The following is a 12,927-nucleotide window of genomic DNA, read 5'->3' as shown; positions in this document are numbered from 1 at the left end:
AAAATGTGTTGGGACAGGGGTTATTTTATCCTGTGAATGGCCCTGAGACCTGTGGGTATACGGCAGTAAATTTATTATTATTATTATTATTATTATTATTATTATTATTATTATTAATTATTATTATTCATAGTCATAAAGAGCAGAGGGGAAAACCCAGGCCAACTGCGAACTCTGCTTTGAGCTGTGCAAGGGAGCAGCCTGCAAAGAGGGAACATGGCCAGGGGTATTTGCACTATAATGAAAACCATTTTGTAAAAGGTCCCCCTTTTGACTTGTGAACAGAGCACATCTGGGAACCAACTTAGCATATTTCAGATCAATATATGAATCTGTTCATTTTGTACTAGTGCTGGAGAACCTGTGGGCCAGATCAGGCCTGCCAACCAGGGGTCAGCAAACTTTTTCAGCAGGGGGCTGGTCCACTGTCCCTCAGACCTTGTGGGGGGCTGGACTATATTTTGAAGGGGGGAAAATGAACAAATTCCTATGCCCCACAAATAACCCAGAGATGCATTTTAAATAAAAGCACATATTCTACTCATGTAAAAACACGCTGATTCCCAGACCGTCCACTGGCCAGATTTAGAAGGTGATTGGGCCGGATCTGGCCCCTGGGCCTTAGTTTGCCTAGCCATGCCTTATAGCACACCAGTCCCAGACCTGAATTTCTTTTTTCTCTGATGGGAAACTTGAAAAGACTTCCTGAGATTAGAGCAGGGGAATTCAAAAGGCTTTGCTGCCAGCTGGCAAATTGGGAGACAGATTGCTTCCTGTACCCATGTGCTGTATGTATGTAGCTGGGCTGAGCGTGTGAGCCATATGTATGTCTGCATGAGCATATATGTACTGTGTGTTGTGAGAGGCATTCGACCCTCTGAGGGATGTCTAGTTTAGCCACCCCTCCTTCAGGTCCTTTTCTTCAGAATTTTGTCATGTTGTTTAATGCTTAGCAATACACCAATAAGCAATTTACAAATATTTGCAGTGCAAAATCAATAAATAACAAATGCCAAATAAATAACGAATTGCCAAAAGCCAGAGAACCATACATCAATGGAATTGACTCTTGTAATGCCAGGAGATGATAGATATAGATCGATAGATTCTGGTTTGCTTTGAAACTGAAGCCTGTTGTTTGCCATGTGCTTAAATCTCTGAATGTTTCTGCCTTCCACCAATTGTTGTTTATGGTCTTTGAAGTCTGTTTTCCCAACGTTTTTCAGAATGCTCAAGAGCCTCATGGAGTGGCTGTGCCAACGCCATCAGTACCAGAAGGCTTTGAGGAAAAACCAGCTCTAGGTAAGATGACAGTTGTTAAGATGACAGTTGTTAAATCAACAACTCCTGCTTTGCACATGTACACCATTCAATTCAGCTTGTCCCAGACCTTTGTACTGATGATCTTTTGACATCACTATTGACTTCCTTGCAACGGCAGCACAATGACACACACTTTGGTACCGCACAGTCATAGGGACACAGAAGCTGGAGTCAGGTGATTGGTCCACCTACCTCAGTTTTCCCAGTAGTGATGTATGGAAGTGAGAGCTGGACCATAAAGAAGGCTGATCGCCAAAGAACTGATGCTTTTGAATTATGGTGCTGGAGGAGGCTCTTGAGAGTCCCATGGACTGCAAGAAGAACAAACCTATCCATTCTGAAGGAAATCAGCCCTGAGTGCTCACTGGAAGGACAGATCCTGAAGCTGAGGCTCCAGTACTTTGGCCACTCATGAGAAGAGAAGACTCCCTGGAAAAGACCCTGATGTTGGGAAAGATTGAGGGCACAAGGAGAAGGGGACGACAGAGGACGAGATGGTTGGACAGTGTTCTCGAAGCTACCAGCATGAGTTTGACCAAGCTGCGGGAGGCAGTGGAAGACAGGAGTGCCTGGCGTGCTCTGGTCCATGGGGTTACGAAGAGTCGGACACGACTAAATGACTAAACAACAAACAACTTCAGTGTTATTGTCAACAAAGACTTGCAGCAACTTTGCAGGATTTCAAGCAGGGTTCTCTCTCAGCCCTACCTGGAGATGCTGGGGATTGAACCTTCAAAGCAAATGAGATACCAAAGCAATAATGAGCATTTTAATGTGGCATCCTGTTATTTTTTTATAGCAGGACATTTTTAATGATCAATTAAAAACAAACCAGAAAGCACTTTACATTTATTTTAAAATGTTCACCATTAGTTCAGTAGTTTCTGTTAGAACATTTTCCAGCTTGAGAACATGTCTGAGAACTTCTAGAAATCTATGCTGAACCTAAGTCCGACTCAGAGTAGACTCGCTGAAAGCAATGGACTTAAGTTACTCATGATGACTAACTTTCGCCCATTTGTTTCCATAGGCCTACCTGGAGTATCACTTGGTTGGATATCACCCAAAATATTTAGTGTTGCTAACAGGAAGACAGCTTGGCACCGAGTTAAAGGCAGCTATCATAAAGCTGAATCAACCTCTTCAAGAGCACGTTCAGCTAGTTTCTGCAGTCAGGCAGCCATGGCAATTATCAGACATATTTAAAAATATAAAGTTACTTCCCTGTTAATAAGTCAGTCTTGTTTGCTACAGCCGCATATTCACTAGGAAACGGGAAAGTATTTGTCCTGCTTGTTTTGATATCAGCCCAGGAAAAAGCTGCCAGTCTTGCAGGCTCCAGTATCTGTTCCTGCATTGGGAGGAACATTTTCTGGACACCAGCTGCGTGCAGTGCTGAATGTAGTTTCACAAAGCAGCTATTAGAAAAAAGCCATTAGATTCCCATCGAGATTGCTTTGCTGGTTGTTCTAGAAAATCCAAATGTAGCTGTTACAGTGGTAGATGAATGTTTCTGTTGGGTCACCACCCAGCCTACACAAATGGTATGTTGGGGGCTGTTTAAACCAGAGCATCGACAGATGTGCCAGTCACCTGTGCCAGTCACCCTAAAATTAAAGCAGCGATGTTTCAAATCGGAAGGTGATCCAGCACCGGCAGCAAAAGAGCTGAGAAGAAGCAGTTTCAGGAGAAAACTGGTCATTCAAATGACTCCTGTGTTTCCATAATGTGTGATTTTGCTCTCTAGCTCTAAACTAGATGTGACTTGCTCAGTGCATATTTGCATTTACTGTACAGGTTTTTAAAACTGCAGATAGCACTAGCTGGGCAAGGGTACTCCAAAGCAAACAGCATATTTCGTGGAAGGATCTTCCCCAAAACTGCAGCAGGGGACGATAGCCTTCAACTCCCTCTCCTCACCTTTTGCAGTCCCAATAATCAGCTCCCACCCCCTACAGCTGATCTTGTTTTCATTTGTAAAAACCTGCTCAATTAGATGTAAATGTCCATTTAATGAACTACATCTTGTTTGGCCCTTACTCTGCCTCAGCAAAAGAAACAAGGCAGTTATCTAATTATCTGGGAGGTTGCATAGCTCAGTTGGTTACAGTACGGTGCTCATAACACCATGGCTGCAGGTTTAATCCTCATATGGGGCAGCTGCATATTCCTGCATTGCAAGGGGTTGGACTAGATGATCCTCAGGGTCCCTTCCAACTCTATGATTCTATGGTTTTTTGATCCAGATGATAGAGCTCCCTCCAATTACCTGCATAGACCTCCTTCGCATGCACAGGAGATTCTGAACCACATGGTTCTCTGGAATGAGACAAGAACTGCTTTGTGGTTGCCATGTTACTGATAAAGTTTCCCTTTTGCATCGCCAACTTGTATCAGTTTCAGAATCTGAAAGAGTTTCTGAAAACTGATAAAAGGTATTTCGTTAGAAAAAACTGTCAGGGACCAAAACAGTCTTCTCAGTTTCATGGAATTCTAAAACTTATCCAATGCCCTCCATCAGCACAAAAATTTCCACTTGCGTAACAGAACCCAGACCCCTCTCCTCTCCCTGCCCACACACTGCACCGGGGTGCCAACTTGAATAAAATATTGTGGGGACCCAGGTAAACCCCAACCCACATAATCAATCACATGGCACAGTGTACACACACCATTTGAATGGGAATGCCCATCAACTTTGTGGGTGCTTGGCAACTTTGTGGGTGCTTATTGTGGAAGCCAAAGCCCCCAGGGCCCCTAGGAGTTGGCTTCTATACCCTGCACTTTCCCCAAATTTGCTCCAAAGGGTTGGGGGGAAGCCCTCCCCCCGAGGGGTGGGGGAAGGGAGATCCAATACGCAATTGCCAATCCTTGTGCTGACAGAATGAACGCTCACTCCTCCGATTGTGGGTGCCCTTTGCAGGACAACACACAGCACCCCCGAGCCATGTGAGACTTGCCACCTGGTTGTGCTGGCCCGCCTCCCTGATGTCGCAGTCGTTGGGGGTTCCCACCAAACCCCAGTTCAAATAATCCAATCAGAGGCTTTGATAGAGGTGGGTCCAGCCGAGCGGACTGCGAGTGAGCAGGCTTCACTCTGGTCCACTCAAGGTGAATAAAACGGGGGGGGGGGGCGGACAGAATGTTTTACTTAGGATGGAAGGAAACCAAAAGTAGAAACTATTATGAATGGACTTGTATGATTTTATGTCTGTTTCTTCACTTTGCAGTGAAAGGGGGCCATTTTTAGGGAAGCTTTTAATGTTTAATAGGTTATTGTATTTTAGTGTTTTATTGGAAGACGCCCAGAGTGGCTGGGGAAACCCAGCCAGATGGGCGGGGTTTGTTTGTTTGTTTGTTTATTATCCCCACCTACCCATCTTATTAAAGAGTTTCTTAGCATTGCTTAACAGAAAATGTCTGCCTGCCTTAATGTTGACTAAAATGAGAGGCCACCTTAACACCACTGTATGTGTTGTTTTCTCCCCAGGACTAGCTTCTCAGATCAATGGCAATTACAGAAAGTACAATTCGGTTCTTGATCTGAGGCCCAAGGCATTTGAAGAGAACTACTTGGATGATGAATACATTCCACCACCACCACCTGTTCCCCCTCCTCCACCACCACCACCAACGGTTGATGTACCACCACCTCCCATGGAAGTTCCACCTCCACCTCCCATGGAAGTTCCACCTCCACCTCCCATGGAAGCTCCACCTCCACCTTCTGTGGAACCCCCACCCCCACCTCCACCAATGGTGCCTCCACCCCCGCCACCTCTTCCAGGAATGCCAGCGCCATCTCCTTCATCCCTGGCTCCACCTTCATTCTCATATTCCAATTTGTCTTCCCCCAGTACTCCATCCCCACCAGACTTCATTCCTCCTACTCCTCCGCCTCTGGCTTTTAGGGATGGCAAAGCCCCTCGTATGCCTCCCATTTCACCAGCGCTTCACACCCCACCATTCTCCAATGGTGTGTCCAAATGGAAATCTGAGACTGTTCTGAACCTGAGGCAGCCCGAAACCATTTCTCCCAATCCGAACCTTGCTTCTCCAAGCACTCCCACCCATAAGGTGTCACTATTGCCACAATCCAGCCCAGAGCCTCACCTTACCTTTCCGAGGTCGTTAAAAGTACCTCCCCCGACTCCCGTGAGAACGTCCTCTATATCCTCGGCAGAAAAAGAATCCAGTCCAGGAGATGAGCAGCTCCCCAAATTGACTCCTCATAGCCGACCTGCCCTGCCATCTAACTTTACTGTACGAAGTGCAGCCACGGTTCACCCAGAGGGAGAAGTCGCAGGGAAAGCCACAGTGGAAAAGCCTTCCATGTTAACCACAGAGGCTGGAAGTTCAAAACGGACATCAGATTCTAATGGCTCCTCTGCCTCCCTGCTGAAGCATGAGGCACCACCAGGCAAAGAAACAGATTCTTCGGACTGGGCGTCCTCTGATGATGAAGACTGGAAGGAACGCAGCAACCTGGACAAGCTAAAGCATGAATTGTCTGCCCTGCTGTCCTCTTCGTGCAGAAAGGAAGACAGGCCACTAGACAGAAATGTATCTGCCAAGACTAAAGCCAACGTTACCAATAGCAACCAAGTTGTTCCAGATGAACCAAAACAAGCTAGGCCTGCCGTGACAAGCCCAAAATCACCAGCGGTTACAGAAAGTGAAAGGAAAGGAATCAGGCCTGCTAATACACCTTCCATGGGCAAAGCATCCCCCAGTGATGCTGCCTCAACACTAGACAACAAATCCACCTCTGTGCAAGCAAACAGTGTTTTGAAATTCAAAGATGAACTGGAAGCCTTGTTGTCACCAACCAAGGACGGGGGGCCACCTTTGGCTTTTGCAAACCTAAGACATACTCCAGAACCAAAGAAGCAAGTTACTCTTCAGTTTGGTGGCAGCCAGACCAATAGTGGCGAGCCCGGGCTTCCAAAACCCACAGCAAGTCCGAATACACCAATGACGGAAGTGACAGAGAAAGAGCCTAAGATTTCTAGCACCTCTGCTGGCCACTCGGCACCAGACAACACTTGTAAACCCCCAGCCTCTCCTCTGAAACCAAAGAATGAACTCTTGGTTCCATCTGCACCTTCACCAGCCTCTTCTGGCACGGCCTCACCTCTACCAAATGCATCTCCTAACATGGATTTCTCTCTTTTCCAATACAAGATGCATAGGACGAGGTTCGGTTCCATTGACAGCCTGGCTTCTGCGAGTTCTTCCCAAACGACAGAAGATGGAACCACCAGCACAAATCATAATGAAAACCAAAGAGACTCAGCTGAGCGCAGGCCCTCAGAGACATCCACATCCTCTTGGAAGACAGAGAAAATGAATAGTGAAGTTTTGGTTCACCCTGTTACAGGAGAAAAAGTAGAGAGGGGATCCCCAATGGCTCTCCTCTTAGCTGCACAACAGAGGGCCCAAAGAGGTAGATCTTCTGCCTCTGCCTCCCGACAGAACAGCTACTTGTCAGAGAGGCCCCAGTTCAAGTTATCAGAGAAGTTGCACAGCAACAGCCAGTCAGAGACTGGGTCACCCACTATTTACTACAGTGACTCCAAGCCCAACTCTGTCACGATTGTACCAAAGTCTCCTCAAAAGGAATCCCTTGCAGCCTCTGAAAACAAGCAGCGTAACGGAGCAGGTATACCTGACAGCAGCACCTTGGGCTTGTCAGAGGGGCAGAGGGATCAGAAGCCTCAGACATTTTCCAGTGCCTCAGAACAATGTGGGAATGCGCAGAAGGTCAAGGAGATGAATGTCTCCCAGAATCTTCCCTCATCAAACAGGCATAGGACTTCCATGTTAGTTCAAGGCCTCCTAAGTCACAGCAGGCAGGAAGCTCCCTTGCACTCTCTCACAGCACCCCAAAACCATGCCAAAGACAAGAACGATGAAGTGGAAGAGGGTTTTGATTTTGAGATCATTCCCCCTCCACCCGAGTTCAGCAACGATGCCCAAGTGGTCCCAGACGATTCTTCAAAAGGGGAGGAGAACCACAAAGCCCTCGATATCCCAGGTGGCAACCAGGCCTCAAATAAGCAACTTAATTCCAACCCTTCAAGCTATAACTACAGTAACAGTTATTCCCTGACATCCAAATCAATTCTGGAAAACAGCATGAGGCCCAGTGGATATAGTCACCATTACCCAGGTGGGAGCTACTCCTCCAGCTACCTCAGTTCCTATGACAACAGCCGTCCTCTGATCAAGAAGCGCCTCTATGTGACAGAGACGGATAGGTCGTATAGCCGGCCCACCATGTCTTCTCGCAGCATGAGCACACCCACCTCCTCCTACGGCCACAGTACAATGTCATACAACTCTCAGGCTGCGGAAGGGATGCGCAGGGCCAACTCCACTCACAGGAATGGTCCAAACAGCGCACAAGGGCGAAGGGTGTCCCTGGAATTACCTGGGAAGATGGTGACTTACAGTAATGCTGCCAGTGAAGCCATGTATAAAGGCCAGAACGGAGAGTACACTAGCAACACAGCAGCCGCTGGCAGGTATGTTCCGCAAATGCAGGAATTGTGATGTGATCTGGGAGCTTCAAGGAAAGTGTTGCTGGCAAGGTGTAGGCAGGCAGGTGACAACTATAAAATCCTCCAGTACACACTGTCTAGTGTGGGGGTGGGGAAACCTTTTTCAAGCCAGGAGCTTCATTCACTGTGGTGGGCAACCTTCCAGGGACCGCCTGCCAGTAGTGGGTGGGGGCAAGGGATATGACTCCTATGTTTGTACAGTTGGCTCCACTCCATGCAAAACTTAGAAGTGCTTATGTATGGCTCTGTGGACCCGAGGCTCTCCACCCCCGACCTAGTAGATCCAGTCCTTTCCCCCTCTCTAGAGAAGAGTAGAAAATCCCTGACGGGCCATTTTTTATCACATTCTTCTCAGTACCCCACACAATACGTAACCGACTGTACTTTTGAATAAATACGGTATACTATCCATTGTTTCAAATTGTAGATTTCAACAGAAGTCTCATAAAGTTCAATGAAAAAAGCAGAAGACCCAGCGGATCAGTTCATTCTATATTCTGTTCATGCATCAGGTCCATACATGTATAAGTGACTATTCTACCTGTCAGTTCCTAGAGTCCAATAATCCACATGAAGGGTTGTTACAGTTCCACAGAATCCTTTCACAGAGTCTAAGACAAGGACTTCTGGAATATTAGCCTTGTTTCGTCAGCTGACTCATGCAGAAGTGAAGCCCCACTGCAAGCGCCAGCAAAACCTCTTTTCTGAGCTTGGCGGTGGCAGCACTGGAAGGGGGAAACGGGACATTCTGGGATTAAAGTAATTCTGGGATGTCCCAGGAAAATCAGAACTCTGGAAGGGTATGTAGTCACGATACCAGATTTAGGTCAAGAGCAAGGAAAACTGCACATGTGAAGCACTTTTCCTCTTAAAATCAGCATGTCTGTTTGGCAAGGTTATTGACTGCGTAGAAAACATTCAAAACGCATTGAGCTGGGGCTGAGCAAAAATCATTTTCTTACTTTCCCACCCCATAGTGCTTCTCAGGACTTTGTATTATATTGTATGATTAATTATTTCTGTTCATGTGGTGATGTTTTTGTTTTTCTCCCTTCCCTCTTCAGATCCTCTCATGGAAATCAACAATATAGTGGAACTGCAAATACATTTACCGTCAGGCCTGGAGCACGACAACCCATTTCTTATTCGTACCAAGGAGGTCTTCGATAAGGCATGTACGAGGAAGCTGTATCGCCTTGCACCAGCTTTGGCCAAGTTATAGGCCTCGTCCTCTCTGCTTTGTTCTGGCTCTTCCTTTGATAGCTGTAAAATGAGGCACAAGAGCCTGTCCTAGACTGAAAGTAGTCCAAGCGTCCGCTTGTAAATAGACTGTAAGTTATTAGGGACAAGGTAAGAATGAGTTCTAAGGGCTTCTGTGCATAATGGATAAGGGGGCAAGTTATGCCACATAGTCACTCAGCAACCTTTGCTTAAAGCATTCAAGTAATTAATTACATAGACTTCCTAGTGACTAGTGCCAGCTTGGCCTGTAGAAGATTATATCTAGACTAGCAGTTTATGGAAGAAATTTTCAGCACCATCTTCCTTCTTGAATGTGTATCTGACACTTCGAAGCAGCAAAGAAAGGATGGAGGCCTTCATCCTAGCAGGAGGCAAGGAACAGAAGAGGAATCTAGATGCAGAAAAGGAGAGCAGGAGCCAAGGTTAAGAGGGGGAGTTGAATGGCAGTGGCCCCAATAGCTATGTGAGGCCAAGAATTGAAATTTGAAGAGCCCAGTGGTTGGAAGAAGATGGCATAGTAGTAGGGAAGGGGAAGAAGGGTTTAGAGGGACAAAGTAGAAGAAAGCACATAGATGAGAGGGACTAGGGTTGCTTACTTTTTCTGGTAGCTGTGGCTTTAACACAGGAATGGAGAGCCTGTGGTCCTCCTGGTCATGTTGGACTTCAGTTTTCATCATCTCTTACCATTGTGGCTGAAGCTGACGGGAGTTGGAAGTCAACAACCTCTGGAAGGCCATTAGTTCTCAGTCCCTGCTTTAATAACTCCACAAAAAGATAAAATTAAGCTGCTAGGATTTTTTTTCCATCACTGAATCTCCATGTCAGGAAAAGCCAAAGTTACTGGATTTCCATTTGTCATGCAAGTACAAAAGACACAGGAACCTTGAGAGAAGTCAGCTAGCCTAGGAGGCATTGTCAGGTGTTATCGAATCCATTGGAAATAATTGAGATTCTTCAGACAATTCTACAGGTCAATTTTTAGACTAGGAAGTTTAGCGTTTTGTATGACTCACCTCTAGAGACAAGAATGAGACTTCACAGCATTCACTAATACCCATACAATACAAATACAGAATATTAAGAGCATTACTGTCACTTTAAAATGCAACTTGTTAATTGAACTTTGGGGAGAGGTTTTAATTAAGAAACTGCACCAGGATAAAATGATTCGAAATGCCATATTTGCCAGGATGCAGTCTGGAGATCCTGTTTGTCTCCTTAAAAGAACCCAGTCACTGTGACCCCTGACCTGTGCCTCCATTGGTCCTTTCACCTTTGCCTTGCCTACTGTGGTGGAAAACTAATCACAGCAAGCAACAGGATATGGGCAGAAGGACAGAATGGGAGGCGTAAAAGCCTGTATCTTTCTTCTGCTGTCCTGGAATTTTTTTAAGGAGATTGGACCCACCTCCTTTGTAGTCTGAACATCTTACATACAAAGTGACAAAAGATGTCAAAGTGGGCACCAAACAGTTTGGTTTTAAGGTGTATGTGTTTTAACATTATGGGGCATTAAAAACTTTAGGTGCTGGCACCTATAAAAATTAAAGCCAAGTTATGTATTGATGTATATCAAGGAAGCAATGCAGGTTTAAAGTTCGGCTCTGTAAATGTGAGCCTTGCAGCCTGATCCTTTGAGTAAGTTTTATTGAGTCAATGAGATTTACTTCCAAAAAGCTAAGTATGGGATTGGATTAATCCACCTTGGCTTGTTTGCCCATTTATGAGAGCTGTTCATTCTATGTGTTGAATTTGTTGGTCTGGTCTCTGTTTAATGGCTGACAAGTGTCATGTTTTTGTCAGTGATTACATGATAAACCTGGATATCTTTTTCCTAAATTAGTCCCATGTTGACACATGCAGCAGCAGCGACTTTCAAGACTGCAAAAAACCAAAAACACCCCACCTCGCAAAAAAAATTTGTGGATTGTGCAAGAAAACTACTACATACCCAATTCTTATTATTTATTGAAGTTACATCTCACCCTTCCTCTTGAATAGCTTTTCACACTTGTAGATAATACTGTAAACAATAAAATGTGCAGGCTGGCTAACTTAAGACTATTGAATTCTGTGGCTCTGTTCAAAGTCTGACAGCTGGATACCACTCATATAAATCTTGCTGATTTGGCCTGAAAACAAACACTCTTTCCTGTCTCAATTAGTCTCGGCTCTTGTCCATTTATTTTGTTGTTGTTGATGACATCCGTCTGTCTCGGGAGACAATAGAAGAGTGCTCCTTTGGGAACGAAGTCAAACTGTTAGAGAGTTACAGCGCCTGCTGTGGCTGTAGAAACCAATGCAGGAGAGACATGTTTTGTTGCAGCTGGGGCAGATGAAGACATCCATTTGTGCTGCTGCAGATGCCCCATGGTATTTCTTCTCTCTGCGTTCCTCCTAGCGGCCATTCCTCCTCTGGTCGCTTCAGTTTATTTAGGTGGCTGGTATTACTCTGTTTCCTAGGACTGCTTCATACATACAGCGGGTGGCGCTGTGGGTTAAACCACAGAGCCTAGGACTTGCTGATCAGAAGGTCGGCGGTTTGAATCCCTGCGATGGGGTGAGGTCCCATTGCTCGGTCCCTGCTCCTGCCAACCTAGCAGTTCGAAAGCACGTCAAAGTGCAAGTAGATAAATAGGTACCGCTCCGGCGGGAAGGTAAACGGCGTTTCCGTGCGCTGCTCTGGTTCGCCAGAAGCGACTTAGTCATGCTGGCCACATGACCCGGAAGCTGTACGCCAGCTCCCTCGGCCAATAAAGCGAGATGAGCGCTGCAACCCCAGAGTTGGTCATGACTGGACCTAATGGTCAGGGGTCCCCTTACCTTTATTACTCTGTTCTCTAGAACTGCTTCATACATACAGTAGCCAAGTACCACACAGGAAAGGGTTCCTGTACCTTTGAGTCCTGTATTTTAAGGGATTTTAGCTTGCCATGTCATGGTGCTACAGTTGCCTTTTTCATGCATTACTGCCCTGCCCTGCCCCACCTCTCGCACGTTTTCTGCACATGAACCCATAGACTTGGATCGTAACATAACTTAGCTTAAAATATGTTTCCCATCCTGTCCTTCTGCATGGTGTCATATGCACTCACACATACCCAAATCCTCTCTGGAGGGTTGTTGGGCCCTCCTCAACAATATGGGATGAGTTGTGGGTAGAAAGGAAGAGATGGGAAACTTTATTTCCATGAGCTTCCTTAAGTTAACTTATTTCAAGACCTGAACCATTATTTTTAGAAGCTGCAAAACTCTCTCCATTATGCACACAAGTCCCTCAAGTGTCTTCCAAACATTATAGCCCCCCCCCCCACACACAATGTACAGCAGTGTTGGGGAAATGTAACATGAAACAGTCTCAATGCCTTATACTTGCATGCATGGTTTGCCTGTATTATTGATTTGGAGGCTGCCTTTTCCAGACATGCAATGTTCTAAATTAGTTGCTGCTAAGCGAATATCCGTATGAGATAGGGGAACAAACGACTTGTATTCTCAGCCCTTATCGAGGATTTTTCAATTCATTTCAGATTGCCAATACTTGTAAAAGATCACCATATTTTAAAAAGTTATAAAGCTGAAACAAGCTTGTGTAGTAGTTTGCCATCATAAGGCAATGTAAAGAACTGTAAAATAGATGTAAAACATGTAGAGAATAAATTGTATTATGGAAAAATAAAGCACTTTGAGACAAGCATAGGGTTGCCATACCTCTGGAATTTCCCAGGCATATCCGGAATACTGCAGTTGGCAGCAGTCCAGGCGGAAATCGGGTAAACATCCAGGAAACCCCCCCTCC

At 45.7% G+C, this 12,927-nt stretch overlaps 1 protein-coding gene across 1 annotated transcript in view; it reads left to right on the top strand.

The window, feature by feature from the left end:
• LOC309343413 (uncharacterized protein C6orf132 homolog) overlaps nucleotides 1-10,996 on the top strand; it is a 41,458-nt gene extending 30,462 nt beyond the window's left edge. Inside the window, exons 3-5 of the mRNA XM_081864896.1 lie at nucleotides 1,227-1,302; nucleotides 4,814-7,850; nucleotides 8,951-10,996. Of these exons, the coding sequence (XP_081721022.1) occupies nucleotides 1,227-1,302; nucleotides 4,814-7,850; nucleotides 8,951-9,056 (3,219 nt within the window). The 3' untranslated portion in view covers nucleotides 9,057-10,996. The remainder of the gene's footprint in view (nucleotides 1-1,226; nucleotides 1,303-4,813; nucleotides 7,851-8,950) is intronic.
• Nucleotides 10,997-12,927: the final 1,931 nt, after the last annotated feature.

Source organism: Podarcis erhardii, assembly GCF_964252035.2.
Source record: "Podarcis erhardii genome assembly, chromosome: 6".
NCBI lineage: Eukaryota > Metazoa > Chordata > Lepidosauria > Squamata > Lacertidae > Podarcis > Podarcis erhardii.
The sequence above is the reverse complement of the archived record's forward strand: the minus strand, read 5'-3'. Positions and strand labels throughout refer to the sequence as shown.